At 42.2% G+C, this 24,037-nt stretch overlaps 1 protein-coding gene across 2 annotated transcripts; it reads left to right on the forward strand.

Moving 5' to 3' along the window:
• The first annotated feature begins 706 nt into the window (after positions 1-706).
• Positions 707-16,102, forward strand: IL4R (interleukin 4 receptor). Of its 2 annotated transcripts, XM_009286510.2 has the most exons (10): positions 707-872; positions 4,761-4,874; positions 8,701-8,842; positions 9,696-9,850; positions 10,926-11,080; positions 11,693-11,849; positions 12,650-12,749; positions 13,373-13,442; positions 13,581-13,657; positions 13,762-16,102. In XM_009286510.2, the coding sequence occupies exons 2-10, from the start codon at positions 4,796-4,798 to the stop codon at positions 16,043-16,045; spliced, it is 3,219 nt and encodes a 1,072-aa protein (XP_009284785.1). In that variant the 5' UTR covers positions 707-872; positions 4,761-4,795; the 3' UTR covers positions 16,046-16,102. The 2 variants fall into 2 exon arrangements, with proteins under 2 accessions (XP_009284785.1, XP_009284787.1); XM_009286512.2 differs by lacking the exons at positions 707-872; positions 4,761-4,874; positions 8,701-8,842; positions 10,926-11,080 and having other exon boundaries at positions 9,718-9,850.
• Positions 16,103-24,037: the final 7,935 nt, after the last annotated feature.

Consider the following 24,037-nt stretch of genomic DNA (forward strand, 5'->3'; position numbering starts at 1 on the left):
CTGTTGCAGCAAGGCTCCGGCCCCGCTCGGGGTGGGAGGGCTCAGGACGCTGCTGGAGCCCGCGAGTCAGCAAAAGCGTTGTTGTTGGCAGAAGTATTTTTCCTCCCTTGGGGTCGTTTGGCTCGGGCACTCCTTTTGAAATAAGGCAAAACTGGTGTAATTCCCAGAGTTTTCCTTTCTGCTGGAAATCCTGCCTGAGGGGCGCAGGAAGTACGAGACCTCTCGCTGCGCTCACTTAAAAGCCGCGTTAGCCAGGACCCGTGTTCCGTGACCAGGGAATCCACCACACTGAACTCGCTCTGAACGGCAGAGCTGTTCCCGAATCTCAGATTTCGTTCTTTAAAAATTACTCTCAGCGTGTATGGATTCCAAGAAAACTTAAGCCAAATTTAGGCTAAATTTTCAGAACCAGGGGTTCAGAAACGTAGGATCGGAAGTGAGCTGTTCTAGTCGTTTTAGTCTAGACATTTTGTATTTTTGGCATTTTTTTTCAGCATGTCCGAATTCAGCAGTTTCCATAGTTTCTGTCGGTTCTAAATTAGGAAATATCTGAAGTTACCTTGCTGCTTGCAGACTGTGATTTGCAGTTTGTCAAATTATGTGAAAGTACTGTATTCCTTATAGGCCCAAATGCCCTTTGCTGACTTCCATCATCTCAATATGAAAATATGCTGGAATGCAGAAACTTCAGCTTAAGTCATAAATAAAAATTGACCAGTTTCAAGTTTTTTTAAAGAGAACCCATCTGCTTGTTTTGAGAGGTTCTTCTCATATTTATGAGGAGAGATTTATCCAGATGTGCCCTGTCCTGCTCCAGAAATGCAGATACATTTGTATGTTGTTGCATGTTGTCGTGTAAAATGACATTAATGGTAAGTATCCCAAACTACATGAAGCAATTTGTGGAATGAGGATAACATTAAAATACTAGTAAAATTACTCATTTAAAAAGAATAAAAAAGAATGTCTTGCTCCTTTAAAATCCACCATTCTGAAGTTAAATTCTTCCTTTAGTGATCGTACAATGCTGCAGGAAATAGGGTTAGATAAGCAATAATATGTGTATTACGCCCTTTAAGATAAAAAATGGGACAAAGCCTCACCACTAAAGAATCCATAGTCTAAGGACCTGGTCATGGATTTGGGTTTCTGCTTGCCCAACACTTTCCACTGAAGTGGTCTCAGCAAGAAGAGAGAACATTAACACAATGGTGTATTAGCTGAATGGTAAAGAAGCATATGGGAATGGTTTACTGTTCAGTTTAGATAACACAAAGTAAGTGGGAACTATTGAATTTTATCTTTTGGCCCTTCATTGACCAAAGTTGCCATCCTTAATTATTGGAACTTCTAAATATCTTCTAGTCTACCCTTTCATCTAAACCTCCTCCTTAATGTAGTATACAGGGCTCCCTCCTCAGCTTCCAAATTCTTGTGAAAACCCACTTTGTCTGAGACGCCTACGCTTTTCACCATACACATACTTTGTGCGGTTGCCTCTGACAGTCACACTGCATATCTAAGAGTAGGTATTACGATTTATGTTCCTGTAGGTCTGCCATTTTGTATAGGCATTTAGGAAAAAAAATCAGTTAAAGCAACAATAAAAAAAGATGGAAGTTACTCCCTAACTTTTTTCTTTTCTAATTTTGATACAAAATCAGTTGATGACCTTTTACTTTGCTTTGCTATATACTTCTTATCTCACTTTAGTCTGCAGTTACAGCCAGTGTTTTAAACCAGAAAGAATAAGACAAGATATGCTTTAATTTTAAAAAGATCCGGTTTTAAAACCGGGAGCGGTCCTTTACCTGTACAATTGCAGCAAAGGTAAACTAAGCAGTCTTATGTAGAAATTACTATCTCCTGTCTTTTGGGCGTGAGTTACTCTTTGAGCATAACAATTTTGCAAATTATGCCTGTAGATTAAATGTGACCCTAATTTATTTAGAAGCCCAGACCAGAAGTTGTTACTGTTTTTCTTGATAGTAAATGAAATCTTTTCAATTGCATCATATTTTTTTTCAAGAGACAGAAATGATAAATGCTAAAAGCACATAACTTGTGCCAGTAATCACGTAGACCCGCTTCTAGCCCCAATAGAGATTTCTTTCACAGTTTTGGGGAAGTCACGTCTTTTACACCTTACTTTCCTCAAATATATTGGGATTACTAGGTTTTCTGTGATTTTAGTATTCTCTCTCTGTGTCATATACTTTTTTAAGATTGGTATTTCATTATCTGATATAAAGAAAAACTTAAGAGCTAATAGACAGGAAAGCTATTGCCATTTCAAAATTTTCTCCCTTTGCATTGGATTTATAGTTCATTACTCGTATTAAAAAAAAAAGTTTGCAGTTTCATTAGAGCTATGGGTTAACTCCTTTTTCATCAACGTGTAGATCTTTTCTCCAATGGGGGAGATTTTTTGCTCTGCCATCTGCTGATTCATACATGCTTATGTGATACAGGATTCTCTGCCAAAGTTTTAAGAGTTTCTTGGAACTCCAGTCATGCGACAGTATTACTTAAGAATGGACTGGAAAGCAAACACTTCCTCTCTTGACAATTCCAGGAAAAAGGAGGAAAAGAGAAGGATTTTTTTTTAGGCTGGAGCAGTTTGCTCTTTTTTTTTCTTAGCAGCAGCAAAGGCACTTGTGTTCTTTTCAAGAAATGTATTACTATGCTCAGTCTTGTTTTGTCTGTTCCCAAAATGTGACAAGCTCAGCTCTTGAGTAATAGTTTTCTTGAGCATTTATGAGAAATTTGTCTTTCAAGTATGTCCTTCATTACTAGATGAGCAGTAACTGTCTCAGAGAAGGTCACAAAAGAGTTTCCATTCTAATCTTCTATTTTCACTAACAATGTTCTTGTCCCTTAACCTCTAAGATTGAAATTTTCCATGTTTAATCTTTAGAAGCTTGTTTTAAAGAGTGGTCAATCATGCATGTGAGAATTGAAGAAATATAGTATCATTAAATGTGACTTTTCTGACGAGTGCAGAAACTTGGATTATGAGGAAATTGCCTTGGAGCTGAATCTGACATACTGAAGTAAAGATTGAGCGTAAGTGAAGTGCTAGTACTTCTAAATATATTGAAAAAAATGAAGATTCTATTGCTACATTTCACAATAGTTTGATTTATGTAGATACATTTATCAATAAAAGGTATGGTCTTCTTTATAAAAAATTGATTTTTCTGTCCCTTACTCAACTGAGAAAGAGTCCGGCTGTTGCCTGCCTTGTGTTTATTCGAATATTTGCCAACAAATATTCAGCAGCTGTGCTTGAGAATCTTCCCACTTTTAGAGAGGAGTTATCTGAGGGGATACAGCTTTGGTAGCATGCCTTTGAGGCTGCACGTCCTTACATGTATACAGTGCCCACATGCATACTTCCAAAAGGTCATTAAATTTTTCTGAAGCTAATCACTTAACAAGTTTACACTGCAGCAGAGTTGCTGATCCCTCGCCAATGCCTTCTGTCTTCTGTGGTGGTGAAACTCAAATCTGTTAGAACCGTCAAAGGTTGTTCTACTACTGTAGTTGGAGCAGAGAGTATTGAACCACCATCAACAAATACATTTCAATGGTCTCTTCTACTTCAGTATCTAACAAAACTTCTGCAGAAAGCCCAACACCACTCTCCTGCTAAAGGAGATCTTCTGAGAAGTTCCTTCCTCTTTACTCAATCACAGAGAAGGAATCATGAGGTTTTGAAATCAAATGCCACCTGGGAACTTTGCAGGTGTAAGCAGAGCAACTGTAGCACGCAGGTAGTAAGAACACTGTGTCCAGACTCGGAGATTAGAGAATATCAAGAGCGTGAGAGGAAGGGACAAAAGGGTTGTGTATTAACAGACAATGGGCTGCTGAACAAGTTTCATCCCTCTTTATACTGAATGCAAAGTCATGGTTATTCCATATTAGTTAGCATGACTTTACCTACAAATTTACCAAAATTTTAAAGGCATTGCATACATTTCTAGTGATAGGAAAGCTGGTAGCCATATCTAATCCAGAATATGATCTTCCACTAAGTGGCTACGTTGCATCAGCAAAAGAATATTGGGGAAATAAGTTTTTTGAAAGTCTTAAATTAATTATTTCATCTGTTTTCAGTTTACTTAAACAGCTTTGCTATGCTTAAAGAATCTAATATGTGAAAGCTGCATAATTTTCCTTCTCTGAAGTTGTGCAGGTTATATTATGATTAGGTATGTGTTTTATAACTTCTAATTATTTACTGTTTTAATGAATGCATTCTGTTGAAGCAAGGTTTATTTCTATATAAGATAAATATTTTTCAGGAGAATTATTATTTAGGGTACTGGTGATAGGACTTGGGGAAAACGTTTTAGTCAATAGATCAGGCACTTCATTCTTAAATTCTTTCAGTTATCTGAGTGGAATCACAGGGCTTTGGTGACATGTTGATTGTCAATGATTTTGGTCTAGTGCTTACTCTTTTAATATCTCACATACTAGCAGCTTTGCTTTTCTAGTAGCTGAAAAGAGCGGGTCCACTGCCAATGTCAGTCCAGTATCCTCTGTAACTAAAACTTTGCAGAAAAGTCTTGTAGCTCATTTGTATTATCCTTATTCTTCTACACTTCTCATTGTTCCATGAGCTAACTTTAGGGGGATCAGGCACTGCAGGGGATCTGAATCCTAACATCTAGCAGAGTGGTAGGAAAAACTACACCCTTACCTTAACTGGGACACTGATGTAAGCTTATAATAATGTTTTCTGTTGGCAGAATTTCATCACAACTTGTCCTACTGAACCTGGCCAATGTCAATGATGGCAAGACTCCCAAGTGCTGCACCGCATACCCTGTGGATCCTTTTCTTTTCATATACAACAAATGAAGGTAAGTTTGTCAATGTTTTAAATTATTATACTGAAGTGTTTATCGACAGCATTTTCTCATGACTAGTAGGCAACACTATTACCATTAATTAACTAATATAAAATGTGTAACTTCAAATGTCAGAAATATCAGAATACTAGAATAAATTCTTAGATTTTTTTTCTTTTTATTGACCTTTTCCATATGGGCAAGAAAAAATAGGAATTTGCAGGAAGGAGAAACTGAGGTTTGGAAAGTCATCTCCCTGCTTCCCCATTATCTAACCTCTGTTGGACACCTTGCTGCAAACAAGGTGCTCAGCAATAACCCAGGAACATCTCTGTAGAAACCCCATAAGAGGAGAAAGCACTAGTCTCTCATTTGCTTATTTTCATAACTGCCACTGTTCACCATGCAGGACCTTGAGGGAGCTACGCTCATGAAATGGAGCCTGTAGATCTACTGTTAAAGGGCATCTGTCGATTTGTGTTCTCTGAAGTGTGCAGAGTTACTAAGTTGGAAAATGTAGTTGACTGAATTTGAACAAATTTTGCAGGCGCTTGCTGTGAGACATTACGTGCTCTGACTTGTGCCTGTGCAGGGGCAGGTGACTGCCACGTGATGTCCTATGTGTTCTTCACTAGACCATTCTTTTGATCTGCCAGGACGTGTAGCTGCGTTAAGTCTTAATGCTGCTTGTTAGCTGATGGTTATTTTCTGAAGTTCAACTGGCAGGGGCTGAATATGAAAATTTTTTTTCCTTGTATCTTTTATGATATTTGATTATAAAGAAAAGTTAGGTATATAAAATCATGTTTTCCAACAATGCATTTTTATTCTCTGGAAAAAGAATCTTACATTTTGCTTTCTGTAGTTATTAAGTAGTTCCACAGTAGTCTACAGTTTTTTAGTTTTCTTTTTTTTTTTTTTAAAGCAAACGAAAATAGTTAAAAGACAATTAAAAATAGCCTGTCTCTAAAAAAGAAGGTTTATTAGCTACTTTCTTATGTACTGTGAAATAGTACAATTTGAATTAATGAGAAGGATCAAGGCTTGCAAGCATGCATTGGCTGGGTCATCTGATCTAGGTAGTCCCACATTTTCAGTAAATGATCTTTACCAAGGTTTAATTTTACAGATTCCCCCCCCCCAGTTAACTACATGTTTTAAGTTTCTTCAGCATGGTATTCTAGTTGAGGATTAAAAAAGAAATCCCATGTTTCAGTTCCCTTTTTAGCTACACGAACTGAAAACAAACTCTGTACTGTATGTGGTTTCAAAAGGAAATTCTCAAATATCTGAGGTTTAAAAAAAATACGGTGTACCAGAGGTGGAAAAGGGAGAAGGTCACAGGAAAAGAATACGGAAGCTAATTTAGAGTTCTGAAAATACTTGAGGACACTGAAAGGCAAGATAAAGTAAAGCTGCTAATCATCATAGCTTAACACAGCAGGAAGAGCTTTATTTAATTGAAGTATTCTTGAAAGTAAGATCATTAACACATTGAAAAATAATTACATTCTTTAAAGGGCTTAAAATGTTAGTACTTCTTTTAAAAATGCATCTTAAAGTGGAAAAAAAAAGAAACTAACAAAAATACAAATGGCAACCAAATATAAAGAACAGCAACAGGATAAATAGATAATGGTTCTTTTAAAATAAATGAGCAGTGTGACTGTTACAGTGTTGCAGAAGTTTAATCTTTAACTTGCTGCTCTTCTGATGATTCCTGGGGGGTTTTTTAAGAACTGGGGACCATGCAGAACAAAAGGGAACTATATGTGGTGCTGCCACCCAGAAAGGATATGAGAGTGATAGCTCTTATCTACAAGATAAATATCTAGCCTTAGTAACTAAAACAAAACAAAACATTTTCTAAATATTTGAACACTAATGAAACTGTGAGCTGCAGTCAGTTCTAGGTTTATAACCAGTCAATATACCAGACAATTTAGATTATGATTTTTATAGAATTTTTCAGTGGTTCCTTGACATTGCCGTACATCCTCATTTGCATAAGTGAGCCTCACTAAGGTTATTGAGTTTGCTCAAGTGATCCAGGACTGCTTGGTAGTCAAGTTTTGTGGGAGGCCTTTTGGAAAGGCAAGTGAAAGTGATGTGTGGATTTTAATGAGGGTGAAAGGCCATACACTGACAGTACTAAACAATTGTTTCTTTGAGTCAGGTTTTTATTGAAGTACCAGAAGGTCTGGTGGTAGATCCCATTGTATGTACTGTATCATGTCCACTAAAACGTATCTGACCGTCATGTTTATTACATTTGTAGGTACGGTACTGTATCAGAGTATGCAGAAGTTATGTCAGAATAAATAACACAAGTGGACTACAGAAAAGTAGAAATGTAGGAAGGATAAAATGAAATTAGGTATTTTTGACAACAAAAGGTTTTGCTTGGGAGGAATAATCTGAAACTTAGGTACCCATGGGAAAGAATAACTCTGTGAAGCAGCAGTGGCTGAAGGACAAAGACCTTACAGGATGTGAATTGTAGGCATCTTAATCTTGAATTTGCAATGTAAATGACAAGAATGGAGAGTTAGTAATGTGCTGGGCCGTGTAAACAAGATTATGTACGTACTATAGAGAAATGAAATCGTGTCTTTATATGGCCCTTGTATAATTGCCACAGGAAACCTTCTAGCAGAATCCCTTAGGAAACTATCAGAAAAATATCAATTAATAGGATTCTAAAAACCAGCCAAAGCTATTCTAAATTTTTACAGCGAATTGAGATGTAGAGCAGGAGAGAAGTATTTAGATCTGTACAACTTGTGCAAGAAAAGGGAGATATTGTTAATTTTTACCAATAACAGAGAAGTGAAACATCAAAGGTGGCAAAGAATTGTCTGGGATGATAAAAGTATTAGCTATTTCTGACTGCTTCATTTAGAAATTATCACATTCCAGTACCACGCTTGGCACACTGTTAGTCGTAATAACAGCATGACCTTACTGTCACATAGCTCCTCCTCTTCTGTTCCTTGTTTCAGTCATGTGGAGTGCATTGAAATAATGGAAAATGAGGCTGGAAGTGATGCTGAGGATTGTGTATTCCATCTCCCTTTCCAATTCTAACAAAGATATTTTGACTGATGTTTTCTATTTTTTTCTTAAATACTGCCAGTGAAAGAGATTGTAAAGGCGAACATTGGGAGTGCAGAGACTTTGGGCTTTTCTGTACCCTCTCAATGCCTGGAACAATGTGACTCGGTCTCTCCAGGTCTCCGAACACTGTCATAACAATGAAAAGTAAAAGACAGAACAGGAAATACTGAGTGAAATTAAGAAAAAGTGCATACTAGAAGAAAGCCTGTGACAGGAAGATCTTCTAGGCAATGGGGAACTGCTCTTGGGAGGCAGAGGGCATGCATTTGGGAAGCTTTAGAACCATTGTAGATAAAGCACGAGTACATGCCTGTAGGCAGTGATCTTGGTCTGACTCTGATTATCTGCATTTTGGCTTTTGTATTTAACACATAGGATGATGCTGGTTTATAATTAAATGTTGATGTGTTTTAGATAGAGCTATCAGAATCAGATTTTCTATGCTTGGAAGACTGTGTTGGATGAATTGTGCCTTTCTATTTCAATATTACTACTGCAGACCTTTTTCCTCTCCAAGACCATAGACGTTGTCTCCAGAAAGGTGGAGACGTTTGGTGACATGCATCTCTTTCCATTTACCCAGAACACGAAAAACAACAATGCTTTCACTTCATTTATAGGGGGTTGGTAACTCTGTTTAGATGGAAAAGTTAATGTTTCTGCTTAGTCCAGTTTATTCTTTTGATTCTCTTGCTTCTCATTGTGTGCTGCTTCTCCCTAGTTATAGCTGCAGGACATGTACAGGAATTTGCATGCTTCAGTGACTATGACAAAGAGCTGGTTTGTCACTGGAAGGTGCCTGCACAAACGAATTGCTCCAAAGAATTCCTGCTCTACTACTGGAAGGAACTTTTTGTTCTGCCGTAAGTGTTTAATAAGGTGTTACATTATCATTGTTGGAACTTCATATATCCTATAGCCATTATCAGCTTTGATTCCCTCCCTCTACTGTGGGTGTGTGGGACAAAATGTAATCCAGATTATTATTCTTGCCGGGAGGAAAATGGGTTGCTGCAATTAACAGCACTCTCTGGTGGTCTACTCTTCTGCAGACCTCTCTGCACTCTTAGTACAGAGGAGTGATCAAGTCCTACTTGTAGGAGTGGTAGGGCTCTCATAAGTTTACCCAACCTTCATTTCATGAGAAATTTTACCTCCTTCAGGAGAAATCTCACCCAATTTACCAGTCTGTAGCAAAGGTACTCTCCCCTGGAGCCCAGGTGATTATCTCTGCGTACAGTCTAACTCTGTTCAAGCACAGACTGTTGTCCCTGTTCTGCAGCAGGGCCAGTCGTCATCTCCTACAAAGGAAGATGCATCTGGACTCTCCTGTTCCTCTCCATATGATTTCTCCACACAGACATCCAAAGATGTACACTGTAGTAAACCGTTCCTGTACTAGCAAGCTGTCAGTCCGCTCCTTCAGATGTTGAAGTGTGACAAAGGGTGTTAATTTTTCCTGTTGGGATCAGTCCTTAGCCTTTCTGTCAAGTTTTTCATTTGTGTGATACAGATATCCAAGGGGTGTTTGGGGAGGGTGTGTTGTTTGGGAGAGCTCAGTTTTTGTTTGGATTTGTTTGGGCTAAACGTTTCTAGGACCTGAGCTTGTTTGCCTCAGACTTGATTAGCTCTACACATTGGGAAGCTCGATTTCACCTTTTCAAGAAATAGTGTGCCACACTCTAAACATCACATAATTTTCTGCCTGTTTTTCAGAAATCATGTGTGTGTCCCTGAGAATGGAAAAGACAGTTTAAGCTGCGCTTGCACAATACATCCGGATTATTTTGTATCAGGCCTCACGTATATACTAGCTCTACAGTTCAATGGGACTGATATGTGGAATTACAGTGTTACACCAGCCCTGGTTGGTAAGAAACTGTTTACTTTGTCACCAGGACATCTGGTTCCAGGCTATGCAATCCTAACTAACTCCTCATTCATTTCACTGGAAGAGTTTTTCCTTACCAGAGGTGAAAAGTGCCATGCTGGCTTAAATGCAAAATCCATTTGGCTTAGAAACCTGATTCTGGAGTAGATTCTTAAGGAAAGAGTATAAGTAATGGGGCAAGCAGAGAGTGATTCTTCCTCTAGCTGTACCCTCTCAGCTGCCAGACAGCAGCAGTTTGGGGGCTTAGACGTGCATTTTACTTGTGGCAGTAGAATTCAAGGATGAAGAGGAATGTGCTACTTCCAGTTTCTAGAAAGATACTAGGCTATCCGTACTGAAATTTCTTCCATTCCTGTCTCTGTCATACTCTGATTTTTCATGCTAGTTGAATCATCCCCCTGAACAGAGATTTTTACAGTAATTGCTGTTGGATTATAACAACCAGTGATAAAAAGTTAATGACTCCGCTCTTTCACAGGACAGAGCATAGATACAGTTTATGTCTCTCTATTTTGCACCTAGTTTGTTTAGAACAGTGTGCTTGTTCGTAACACTTGTCACCTCAAACACTCAGAGAATATCATTCACATACCTTAGGTGGGCATTCATCTGCATCAATGAGCTGGTTCTTTTCAGAATACTTGATTGCCGCTGCTACGTATCAGCAGAATAAGCAGGAGCCTGCATCAGTTTCTAAGAGACAGGTAGCCAGGACAGCCTGGCTGCAAAGTTGTCAGAAGCTCTGTGCCTACCCCATGGCACAGCATGCTATTGTGAGGGTGCAGGTTGTTCCCATTTTTCCAGGCTGAAAGCTGCGTCCAGTGCACCAAAAGGTTGACCTTGCAGTTTGTTCAGCCAGCTTGAAGATTCAGTGCTTGTTAATGAATACCTTGTATGCTCTGTTTTGGCCTCTATATCCTCATGCTACAGCATAGTGAAAAGGGCTAAATGCATTGACTGCGATGAGATTCTGGTCTCTGGTGAATGTTTGTGTCTCTGCTTCTCAGTGCTTTCCCATTGCCATGTTCTCCTTAATTGTATTTTTTAACATACAGTTAAACCAAGGGCCCCCAAAAATCTTGCTATTGAGAAAGTTGAAAATGGTAATTTCAATCTGAGCTGGGAGGAGAGCTACTCTCCTCCATCCATGCTCTCTGGACAGCCGGTCATCTATGAAGTGAAATACTGGAGGAAGCAGCACCCGACAGAGGTAAGAGACAGCCAGTCTCTTGATTTTTCTGTCTCTCTGGAGCTTTCAGGTTTAAAAAGTCCTCTGAAAAGTCTTGAAACCATTTCATGAATAATGGCGTAAGGGCCAAGCAAGGGCAAGTCACACAATGTTCCTGATCACACGCTTGCCACAGGTCACATTGTCCCAAAGTGATTCAGCTGGGCTTTAAAGGACTGAAACTCTTCTGACTGCCACCCCAAAATGGTCTGCTGCTCACAGTAGACAGGGCAGAGATTGAAAATACAATGCTTCTGTTCCCTGAACTTCATTTGCTCCTTAGACGTCAGGAAGCTGGAGGCTGTTCATGACTCTGGCGCACTTGAGGCATTTCAGACACCCTCCTGAACAATCCAGCACTTTAGGGCTGGGCTTCTTCTGGTAGGGGATGAACATGCACGGTGGCATGTCACAAATACCACCCGCTCATGACAACAAAATGCAGTATCACACACAGCGGATAAGGTATACAGTCATTCATTTGCCCATTTGTGAAGGGTTGCTGAAACACATAACACTATTGTTGTTTAATTGCTGTCACTAACCTTTCACCTCATAAAGAAGCCAAAGTGAACTTTCTCACTTTCTTTTCAGATTTCTGTAAAAGCAATTAACTACCAAGCAAAAAGCTTTGAAATTACTGCAAGCTCCTTGAGGAGAGGCTATGATTACGTTGCAAGTGTAAGGTGTAACTATACAGACTACCCGGCGTACTGGAGTGAATGGAGTGAAGAAGTTGAATTTCACTACGGTAAGTATTGTAACAAATAGCAGCTTGATAAAAGTATGGTATATTTTTATAAACCATATCATATATACCCCGCTGCTCTCCTCTCAGAGGAGAGTTATGGAATCATCATCTTCATCCTTTTGAATATATTGTGGATACATCTGTAAAGGCTTCCAAAGAGACTAAATGTAAAAAGGCAACTCCTGGGGAAACTGAGGAAGAGAAGACCAAGGGAAGTTGGGTTGTTTAGCCTTGTGGGAAAAAAAGGCTGAAAGGGAATGTGTTTATTCTCTATAAATATTTCATGAAGTAGACACCAGGGAAGGAGAAGAGATGTTTAAACTAAAGAACAACATTGACGTAAGAGCAAGTGGATATAAATGAACAAGAGATATTTAGGCTGCAAATTAAGCAATACTTTAACCATCAGAGGGCTGAGGGTTTATAAAAATCTCTGCGGAGCAACGGAGAGGACAAGAAGCATAGCTGCACTACAATGGAGATGATAATGCCATTTTAGGGACTGTGTGACAGGTTTGTCCCCGAGAGCTGACAAATGGCCTCACAGTACATGTTGGCTCTCCCAACTCCTAACACTCAGAGTAACTGACTGCAGTACCTGCATTGATCTTTCAGACATGCTACACACCGTCACCACTGGTAGCTGTGTATGTTCTGTTGTTTATCTGCTGGAGGCCTTATTTTACATCCTCTAAAGGAGCATTTTTTTAAGGTGCAAAAGAAGAGCAATGAATTTGGTATTGCCCAGTACTTGTATTTATATGCACATACACATGTAAATGTATATGTTTGTTTAACAGATTACCAAGTAACAGCTGAAGACGTTCTGCAGATGGCTGTTCCTGTATCCTGCATACTGATCATGGCAGTATCTGTAATTTGTTACTTCTGTTTTACCAAGTAAGTGTCATACTGTCCACAGGTTTTATAGAGTAGCAGTTTGCACACATACCAGTATTGCTATTGATTAGCTGAATGTCTAGTAGTACAGGAATCTAATGTTTTATTTTTCCTCAGCACCTTTATCTCACTCTCTAGGAGCAAACGTTTTATAAACACAAGTCAGTTGCACGCTGTCATTTTCTGAATAGATAACTGAATATTCTTTATTAATCTTACTAGAATGGGCTTGTTACAGCATCCAAAACAGGCTGCAGTTACAGGGTTTGTCAGTTTTGAACCCCAGTCTTTGCTGGAATTCCAGTAATGATGGTTAAATACCTGTATTTCTTTTTAAATTTTTTTAGTGGTAAGGTGAAAGTGGGATCCTATCTGTTTCGCACATCATTTCAAACATGATTAGAAGAACACGTGACTGTGGTTGCGCAGAGCAGTCATGCACCAAACATATAAACATCTTTGCACTAGTTTAATGAAAAGCAGCACTTGGAGATGCACAGAACAAGCGCTTCCTGTTGCTGCAATGCAGATGGCTAAGAGGGAGAGAAGAACAGAAGAGGGAAGTGTACACTGATGAAGCCAAAATGCAGTCAAAGCAAACAATTTTAATTCTTCTCTTGCAGAGTGAAGAAAGAATGGTGGGATCAAATCCCAAATCCAGCAAAGAGCCATTTGGTCGTAAAAAATGTCAAGGTAATTTAAAGGCTTTGCAAAAAATAACCTTTTCCTGATCACCAGAAGTAGAATATGTAATAAGTGCTATTGTCTGGCTAGTGCAGGGGATACTAAATACAATTCACGTGTCCTAAATCTCATTTGTATCTTTATTAGTTTTCAGTTTTGTGCTACATTGATGAAATTAAGTTCCCTTTCCATGACTTAAAGCAGAGTCATATGGAAAACCAAATGTAAGTAAGATAAAGGGGAAAAAAAAACCCTCTGCTTTACAGCATAAAATAGTTTCCTATTATATAAACTTTAACTGTCCTTTCCTTTTGACTTCCAAAAACAGAAGTTGCAAGAACTGTCTGGCTCAAAGTTTGCCAAGCCAAAACTTCAAGGGAAAAGATAACATCAGAAATGTTGAGAAATGTTGCAGTTGCCACAGCAAGTCTGAAGAGTGGTTTCCAAAAGGCAGCAGTGCAGTTTTAACCCCGGAGACAATTGTGGTTGAAGAGTCTATAGAAATCTGTGAATGTTTAACAGACATTGAGGCTGAGAGCCAGGAGGAGACTAGTGACCAGATCACCATGTTTGAGCCTTGTGAGAGCAGTGTCATTGCTTTCAGAGAGCACACTGAACACAATGATGCACTAGCTAGCATGTTTATTGAGCTCCTGGCAGATGAAAACAACGTGCAAGACAATAAAGACCCAGACATCAGCACAGGTGAGAATAAAACATTTGAGAAACTTGAGTCAGCAAATCCGTCACAGCGAAATCCAAAAGAAAGCGCAGCCCAGAGTCAGCAGCCATGTGATATTTCTCATAGTGACTCCCTTTTCACCAAAGCCTCTCAAGATGACTACAATTGTAGTACAGCCAGCAAGAAGTCAGAACAATCAGAAGAATCCTTTGAATCTGGCTATCAGAGCTCCAGTATAAATTCTGCTTCTCTGGATGCAAGAGATCTTCAACATGTGGTTCATCAAAGCCTTTTTCCATGCAGTTCTGAAAGTCAGCATGACTCATGTGTCCTGATCCAAGAATCTCCAAATAAACCATCCTTTGGGACCAAAAAAGACAGAATAAGCAACCCTGCACACAAGAGTTTTGATACGCTTGTGTCTCCATCCATGGGGCTGTGTAGCTCTGCATATAAGAGCTTTGACACCCTTATGTCTCCATCCGTGGAGCCCTGTGGTTCTGCCTACAAGAGCTGTGACACCCTTATGTCTCCATCCGTGGAGCCCTGTGGTTCTGTCTACAAGAGCTGTGACACCCTTATGTCTCCATCCGTGGAGCCCTGTGGTTCTGTCTACAAGAGCTGTGACACCCTTATGTCTCCATCCGTGGAGCCCTGTGGTTCTGCATACAAGAGCTTTGATATTCTTGTGTCTGCATTCAAGGAACCAAGTAGCTCTGCATATAAGAGCTTTGATACCTTTATGTCTCCATCTATGGCTAACAGTAGCCTGACTCTGTGTTTTGAAAATGTGTGCTCCTCACCACCTTTGACACAGTTTTCAGAGACGCCAGAACTTAGCTGCAGAGATCAAATTTATCGACCCCCTAGCAATCAGACATGTTATACCAACTACAGATCTCCCTGCACTGAGCTTGATTTTCAAAACATCTGTTCAGAACATACTGATTTTCCATCTTTCTCTGCACATGCAAATGACAGTGCTTCAGCTTTCCTACCAGAGGAAGAAATGCATAAGCAAGTAACATACCAAAATGTTCAAAAGAACGCCAATATAATTTCTTGCCCCACTGGACCTCAACCATCTGGTTATCAACCTTTTGATAATGCAGTTAAATGTAATGGTATATACTGTGACAATGACAGCGAGGTTATCTCTAGGACACTATATGAACCCTTCATTCATCTTTTGTACAACAACCTGAGAGAAACACCTCCAGATACTATAATCTGTGAACCTGACCAGAGGGCAGATGGCCATGTATGTTTGATTCTACAGGGTTTTGACTGCAGCATTGTCCCAGGTTTAGCCTCTAGTGAGAATGTCACGCAGACCAGTGATGGCAGCCTTTGGATCATCAACTCTAATGAGCTGTCTAGTGATAGCAAAGATGAAAATACCAGCAGAGACGAACAGCTGTTGCATTTGTTAGAGCTGAACTGTCAAGATTTTAACAACAGAGAAAGAACTATAAAGGGGACAAAACCTAACAGCTTTAACTATACTGGTAAAGGAACGCAAGAGAGCAGCAGTAACAGACTAAATACTGACTTTCAGTGCCACATGCACAACCACTTGGGGAAACTTGGAAATGCAGGGGAAAATAAAGAGGTGATAAAGCATGCCGTAGGCAGGAGGTGTGGCTCAGCAACTAGCTTACCAGAAGAATCGCTGGACAGCATTGGGCTAAACTTAGAAAGAAAAACTGCAGAGCTCCTGGTCTCAGACAAGTTGTCACGTCCTCTTTTTGTGGATAGTTCCTGTCCTCCTGATTCTCACACCATTCACAGTGAGGGTTCCAGACTGGCACCTGCATTTAAAAAAAGACCAGTAGAACTATTGAGGGAAAACAACAGGAAGAATGAGAAAAAAATGAAACTTGTACAAGCCTTTGCACAGGAGGACAACTGCTACATGAAGGTAGCCTAGCCACGCTTGCCAAGACTAAACAAACCAGTCTTTGGAAATAAACTGTTTGGCAAGTTGAAATGTTGTTTGTTCTTCCAATCTTGCCTGAAGTGAGGTCTGCTAAAGTTCAGACATGGGTTCAGTGGGTTGTAACACTCATGCCTGCTGCAGGGCTGGCAACCAGTATGTGATGCAGACCCCTGGGTAACAGCAGGGGTTAGCACCTCACAATTGCAGCTACAACTCTATCAGGGGGGCGAAGCCAGAGCTAAAGTTTCTCTGTCTGTGATTGTTCTCTAAAAGTGAGCAGCAGCTGCGTAAAGTAGAAGTTCTTAGTACAGCTCCTGTGGTTATTGCCCTGGCTCTCTATGTTGCTTGGGAAGCCCACAAAGGTGATGTGGAAGGTGCTGACACACCTGGAAATGGGATGTAGGTGCAGGTTAGAGGGGAAGTGACTGACTTGCACTGACAGCATCACACAGCTTCTATAATTTATTTATTGGGCGGGGAGGGGAGGAGGGAGGTCCTGTGTGCCTAGCTCCAGCAGGGGATATATGTTTCTATACTTGCTCAGCCAAGACCTGAAATAAAGATTACTGTCATTTGGGCTTAAGCAATGCTATTATTGATGATTAGTTTCTTGTTCTGTAGAAGCAAGCAGAGTTATTTCATACTTCTACAGCTGTAAATGGAATCAGACATTTCTAAGCAGTCTTTTCCCAGAAAGTTTATCCAGTCTATGGTCAGACTCCCTAAATTGATGGAGCATTTTTTCAGCTTCTTGTTCTTGTGCAGTCAGAATGGGAATTATGCCTGCAGCTTTAAGGCAGCATATACTTCTTGCTGGATAATTGTTCCAAAAGTTTTAATCACAACTCTGAACTTTTCTAGGGCATTATCATACGTTTTGGTATGGTAAATTCCACCCTAGTATGCTGGCAGTGGCACAAAATAGTTAAGAACCATTAAGTAATTTTGTGTGTATTAAAATATGTATGTGTATTCTCAGTTAGAAAACCCTATTTGCATTGCCATTCATAAGGAAGGAAACCATAATGCTAAGCACAGAAACTGGTTTAACATGTTTTGTAAGATTTTTGTACTGCAAATCTCTCTTCAAAGTTCAGGTTGGCCAAGTAGTAGAGGTATCTATGCATCAATTTTGCAGCAGTAAAAAAGGGTATGTAAGCCCTGGAAGGAGACTTGCAGTGAAGTGTCTGTATTTAGATGTGATAGTTAGTATTTGTATAGGCACTGGTTTGTAGCTCACTTTCACTAAGGTGGTGGTTAGTGAAAGATCTTACTGCTTGTAGCTAAGGTGCTGATGACCATGTTATTTATTTGTTTTTACTGAAAGTATCAGGTTGAATTTTATTTTCACTCAGGTGAGGGTTAGTTCTATCAGAAATACTCTTTCTTTGCATGAGGGCAGTCACTGCCGTAGTTAACATCAGCACAAATTCCGTGAAGTGGGAGGGCTGTGAGGCAGACAGGTGAAGAGGCTTTCCAGGACCCATCAACCAAACCCACACTGAAATGGTGGAACAGGAAGATGCATAGAGGCCATGGTCTGCCTCATGAGTAAGCTGACTCACTTCCCTAAATCCAAGCAAAGTCAAGTTTAAGCAAAAACCCACAGCTAGTTATTGCAGCTACCCAGAATGGGTTACTCACTGTTTACTGTAATAGCACAGGGCTGTTAAGGGAGGCTCAGGGACACCAGCGGTGCTTTCTTCCCCTTCTGCTCCTGAACTCTCCCTTGTGCTCTTTGTGAAATCCTCCTGGAAGGCTTGCACTTGGCTGGAGCAGCCAGGAGTGGTCTGCCCAGGCCAGGATTGGAAAGCTGTTTGCTGTAGCACTTCTCTGCTGAGCCCCAGCTTCATTCTGCCTTTCCCTGGCTTTTTTTCTTCTACATAGCTATGCCCTCCTGTCTTCTCATTTCCGTTGGATGGCGTTCTGTGCGTGGGTATTCTTCCCCTTCTCTCTCTTCAGTATTTCTTCAGTGAAATCAAACTGTAACTCTTCGAGAAGGGGGAGCCCTGTTCCTATGCCTTTGCATACATAACACAGAACTGGCGATAAACACCGGGGCTGGCTGGGAGGCTGTGGCAGGTGCACCTGCCCTGACAAAGACTGGGGGCATTAAGACCGCTGCGTCCTTACTTTTCATGTCCTTACTTTTCTCGCCTTTACTGTGGCAAGTGCTGACCATCACATACACACTTTGGGCCAGTAGTTACTGTTACGTATACATGTATACAGGTGGGGCGAGGGCTAAGAAAGTCAAGGCCCTCAGTCAATCAGAACTGAACACAGATCAGATTCGACCAGGGTATAAATGGAGCCCCGCCAGAGGGCAAGGGGAGCGGGTCCTCCTCCTCAGAGCAGCGGGTCTGCAGTTGGGTACTCTCCCCTTGGGTCAGGATGCCACCCAAGAAAAATCCTCGAGGTTGAGAGCCCTCATCTTATAGGTGGGTGACTGAACGTTTGGATCCTCATTTCTAAAGCCAGCTGTGCAGTATTAATTCCTCGTACACCATCCTGAACCTGTGGTTTACTGATGTTGTTGGAGTGTTGAATGATTTTGATGAGCCTCATTTCTTGTTAGTTTTCTGCTAAACAATTTTGGTTTAAATAAAGTTTATTTTTTAATCTATCACCTGCCTAATTTGATTCTGTGAGCCTCCGCAACAGCAGCTGGCCAGCTCACACCCTGTCCTGCGATAGGCACTGTGCATGACTGCAGTGGGAGCTAAGTTCATGTTCCGTCCTCCACCGCCTCCACTTTTGCCACCCGGAGCTATTGCCAGGCTATAAAACAGGTTTCAAATGACAGGCGTCTGGCCAAAGATGATGATCTGCCTGGAGTGTGTGGGAGTTCTGACTGGGCTGGCTCCCAGGACCGCCAGCGAGGTGTACTCACCTGAGCTGTACCTCCCATGGACCAGGCTGTGCTTGCAAAGGCAGCTTACCCTCCCGAGGGAGGAAGTTCATTCCTGAAGGCTGGGACCCTCCAAGCATGTCCTTTTCAGCTAGTGGAGGGCTCCTACCAGGACAGAGAATAACTGATTGTAGTAAGTGTATCTTCAGTGTTTTTCAGTTTGTTTTGTAAGACTGCAGTGCAAGTGGAGGCTTGTGCCAAGTTTTAGCCTAGTTATAATGCTATTTATTACTCGCTCACAATCACTCCACCTTTCTCACCTGGCTGCCTACTGAGTATTAGCAACCTGACTCATCATGAGTGAAATGGGTTCCTGAGAAAAGCAGGTGTATTCCCAGTTCAGGAGAAGCTAGTTCTGATACACTGCTTTTCCCTTGCAGGGAATGCCACAGCCTTGCCTTTTTTTCTTTCTCTTCTTTCTGAACAGTGTTAGCTCCTTGGAAATACGCACCTGTACGGAACAGCTGTTGGCAAATTCCTATCACAAGGTTTGTCATTGCCTGTGGAAAACTAACAATAGCCACAAGACGAGGGTGAGACTAGTATGGAGCAGGAGCTTGAGGATGTGGGGTCAAGTTCTTGGGGGTAGGGACAAGTTAATTTAGGGTGAGGGAGGGGTCAGCTCTTTAAATAACATCTCTGCATCTTGCTTTGGGACCCTGCATTGTTCAGGCAGGGTGCAAGGATGTCCGAGTGCTTATCCATCACGAGCTACAAAATTTATCTAAGAAAACAAGTTCTTTTAGGTGTTGCATTCTGGCAGTGAGATGGCCAAAGGAGCAAGGGGTGAGAGAACCAAATGAGGGGGTTGTGATTTCCAAAACCCAGCTCCCTAATGTTTACCTCTGACTCTGGAATTATGTGACAAAACTCCTTAGTAAATAGAGACCGAAGGGACAGTTTGCTTTCTCCTAGCCATGTCTTTTCTGTAGAAAACACCTTAGGGAGCATGATTAGTGCAGTTTGTATTCTAGCTCTGACAGAGGTGCTTCCAAAGTGTGTAATTTTGCATAGAGTTGCTTTTACAAAGAATAGGTGTTTTTGACTAATTCTCAGGGGAACTGTGCTCGTGCAATGCACAGGCACACACACACACAGATCATTTCCCCCCCTCTGCAGATTGCTGAGTACAAGGTCTGCCCCAGGCTCCCACATGGTGATGTATCATGATTACGCATTACCCAGAATTTTAGGTTTTTTCACCACGCTGCTATGACTGAGGCAGCCATGTCATTTCGTCAGCTTTTCATCAGCTGTTGCAGCCATGGCACACAGCCCTCAAGGCCCCTCTGACTAAACTGCGGTGACGAGGACGGAAGCCAAGCAACAGCTCAGCATGAACTTGCTGACAATCAGAGCAATGAGACCAATGAACCGGTCTGGTTTTCAGCTGCAGGACTATTGTCTCTCAAAGCAGATTGCTCCAAAGCGAAGGAAAAAAAACAGCCGAGTGAGGAAGAGGGCACTTTCCAGGTACTTCACTAACACACTTAACCAAAGTTAAAGCTTACTAAATTGCCATACCTTGGTGTGTTTTCCCAGAGTACCTAATAACAGCCATCAGCAGCACTGCTAAGTCCTGTCTATTCTCATTCCTTTCACAAGCTGAGAAAGCAATGTTGAAAGGAACTTTACATCTCTGCTGTACTCTGGCCAAAGGTGCTTTGCTCTGTTTGTCCCTTGTGCTGTCCTGCTTCCATCCTGTCCTTTCTGTGGCTTTCTACAACATGGAAATTTCCACACAGCCACCTTCTACCCCTCCAGCAAGACTGCAAGATGAAAGAGAAGAAAAACTGGCTGCAGCCCTAGATGAACAGGGTGGGGAACTGACCACTGTGGCACATTTAGCTGCACAGGGGAGAGGAGCAGCTGTTTTCTTCTTTTTTTGCTCTTAGCCAGAATACTTTCTATAAAACTCTGACCATCTGTGCAGGAGACCTAACATTCTGTGTTCTGAATGCAGAGAGGCAATTGTAATGGCAAGAGTTGGTATAGTACCAGCCTGCGACCTGCAGCCTGTCTTTGATAGAGGGATGACTGCGCTAGACCTGCCCCGGTCCATGGAGCGTGGCAGGCGTCCTAAGGAGCTCCTGTCCCAGTTCAGTGATGGATCAGCCGCTTCCATGGTCCTGTCTGTGCTCCATTGTATGAGCAGGGTATTCACAGCACTGTGGTGTTTGTCCTCTGCCTGAAGGTTACGGAGTCAGTGACTAACATATCACTGGGACTTTCCTACTTGCTGCTGTTTCCCCAGCTCTTAGACATGGGGGAATTTGCCATAAGCTGAAGAGTTTGAGGTTGGCTGCTTCTCCCCAGCTCAGCCACTGCCGGTTTCACTTGCAGTGAGTCACCCACACAGCAACAAGAATTATAACAGGATGAGAAAGCACTGGACTGCCTTCTGGGGGTAGAATTTCCACACCTCGCTCAGGGTTGTAACCAGTCCCCAGTTCTCGTCTTGATGCTGTAGAGAGTTGCTGTGAGAACCAGGTCTGCACTGGCCATGGTTGGCCCTGAAGTTAGAACTCTTGGCCCTTGCTGAGCAGCCAGCAGAGGTCTCAAGGAGCTGGCTCTGGCAGGCTCACGCTGTGCTGAGTTCACTAACCAGTGCATGTGTCTGACATAGTATGCTCCTCCACATGAGCGAGGCAACAGAGCCATCAAGTGCCTTGTTTCCTCCACAAGGGCAGGAATTAGGACCCATAGTTTAGCATGTGCTACCTATTCCATGGCCTCATTCTGAGCTGTGCTGGGCCCCTGCAACAGACACTGTCATCTGGAAGCATCAGGGATTCTTCCCACTTCTGGTCAGGCCACCTTTGCTGTTCTTATGACTTGTCTTAAAAACCTCCAGCTGCGCTCCCCAGTGTGAGGGACCAATACATTCAACTGCTGTCCATATTGTCTCTATTTTGCATGTTACCTGCCATTGTTTCAGCTTCTTGCTGCTCCTAGCACATCACTTTCCAACTTCTGCACATGCACAATGGCAGGGTAAGGAGTGTGAAAACCAGGCTATGCAGAGCTGGTCACAGAACAGCAACCAGGGGACCCAAGCAGCTTCCTTGTTCAAACAAGAGCCTCACACCACAACCAAAGCCACTGTGGAGTATGGAATCCCCCGGCCCCTACATTTTGTAGGAACAACCTTCAGACTCCTTCTCTTCTTGCTGAGCACTGCAAATGTTTACCAGTGCTGATTTGGCTGCAGACACACTGATGTGACACAGTTTCATCGCATTGGTCCCTGAGCTCTAGTGGAGCCAATAACCCCATGTTTTGGCCTTTTTAGCCTCAAATAAAACAAGTTCCTGCCTTCTGCCACCTTACAGTGAACTCCTACCAGCATCATAGCAAAGCCACAGCTTCAGAAAACTTAAACTGCCCCAAGAAAGTCTCACGAAGCCTTGTGGCTTCTCTATGCAGAAATGTATTTTGAATTTTTGGAAACATTAGTTACTTTGGAGCAATCTGTTTCTGTGAAAATCCTGTTTATCTCCAATGTTGTTAATATGCCCCAACATATTGCAAGGTGCTTCTCATAACTCTGCCTGTTTGTCAATCCTGCACCGTCATCCTGCCTTTTCTCCTAAAGACACAGTACATCCCTGCCTCCCTGCCAGTGACATGAGAAGCCACTAATTGTGTTAGGACTGCATGTTCTGTGGGTTTGGGATGGAGCCAGCAATGCTGCTGGAGTCTGTGGTCTGCCATGCGGATCATCTCCTGCAACTCACTGCTTGCCACGTGGAGGCAGCATGCAATGTGAGCCATTAGCTTTTGCTTTGAAAGTGCTTCCACAGTCAGAGGTTGAAAATAGCTAGTGTGTTTTTCACCCTATTAGAGATGCCAGAAGCTGTCCAAGGCACACTCAATTGCTGTACCCAGCCTCAGGTGTGGAAGGCCTGCTGTAAGGGCAGCATGGGTGGGCCATGCTGATTTTTGACAGCTGTGGTAAAACAGAGATCCAAGAGGTTCAGGTGAGGTTCTTGCCATAAATAGCTGTATGCCAGCAGCAGAGTTCTGGTCTTGGTGTATCCCCATGAGCAGAGATCTGGGGACAAGCTGATGGATGTTGGCTCTAAATGGGTCAGTTTCTGCTAACCTGTATGAAAGGAGCAGTGAGTTCTGCTAGCACTGCTGACTCAGGTGAGCACTGTGGGAATGTGTGACAGACTTGCTGACCTCATGCAGAGTCAGTGCTCTTTGGAAGCACAAACACAGAAGGTGTGATCTGGGATCAGTCTGAGAATGGCTGTGATAGGGGAGGGTGGAGAGGATGGGACACATCAGCTGAACAGACAAGAAAAGGCTGATGCTTAGTTTGTGAAGCTGCAGGAACCTAGCTGTGGTGCAGGGCTCTGACAAATATATGGAGGGAGAGTACTGCCTGTGGGCTATCCAAAGGGGTCTAGGCTCTCAGAGGTTGATGGTGTGGAGGCTGTCTTGGGGAGAGCATGCTTTCCTGTGGGCTGAATGTATACAGTGTAGTGAGACATCTGGGGAGATACTCTAGGCATGTTTTTGCATGGTGCAGATGAGGGTGGTGGGTTTGAGCCTGAGCAGAGTTGTAGGTTTCTGTTCCAGATGGTCAGGGTGAGTTCACAGGCACAGTCATTCCTGTTTCTGTTTACCAGTATGTGTCTGGTGATTTCCTAAGAGAAGATAAGAGCCTCTGTGCGATCCCCTCTGTGTGAGCAAGACGCACATAGTCACAGCTCTGAAGGTAAGCCCTTTTCCTCTGGCAGGAGCCAAAGTGATGTCCTACTACAGCCTTCATGCAGAATGGGTTCGGACTTGATGTATATTGGGGAAAACAAGAGGCTGAGCCCAATGTTGGTGGCTACAAGGAGACAACTGGCAATGGCAAAAGGGAGGCAGGAGGGCAGGGTGCTGGGGTCTCTGTAGGTGGCACTTAGCATTCCCCAGACCGAAAGCAATGCACTCCCTCTTCTGTGCAGCATCCTGTGTCAGCTCACAGGCTGCCAGCTGGGGGGCTTTGTTGTTTTTCAACCTGCTGCTTTGCTGACTAACACCTCCGCTTTCTGCCAGGCTCATTCATGTTTTACCCC

The sequence above is a fragment of the Aptenodytes forsteri genome, unplaced genomic scaffold, assembly GCF_000699145.1.
Source record: "Aptenodytes forsteri isolate BGI_AS27 unplaced genomic scaffold, ASM69914v1 Scaffold55, whole genome shotgun sequence".
Taxonomy (NCBI): Eukaryota; Metazoa; Chordata; class Aves; order Sphenisciformes; family Spheniscidae; genus Aptenodytes; species Aptenodytes forsteri.

What these genes read in the sequence shown, in the direction of transcription:
- IL4R (XM_009286510.2), top strand. Translation starts at nt 4,796, where the DNA reads ATGTCAATGATGGCAAGACTCCCAAGTGCTGCACCGCATACCCTGTGG. An exon ending in AAGGAACTTTTTGTTCTGCC is followed by an intron (nt 8,843 to 9,695) that starts GTAAGTGTTTAA and finishes CCTGTTTTTCAG; the next exon opens with AAATCATGTGTGTGTCCCTG. An exon ending in TGGTCGTAAAAAATGTCAAG is followed by an intron (nt 13,443 to 13,580) that starts GTAATTTAAAGG and finishes TATCTTTATTAG; the next exon opens with TTTTCAGTTTTGTGCTACAT.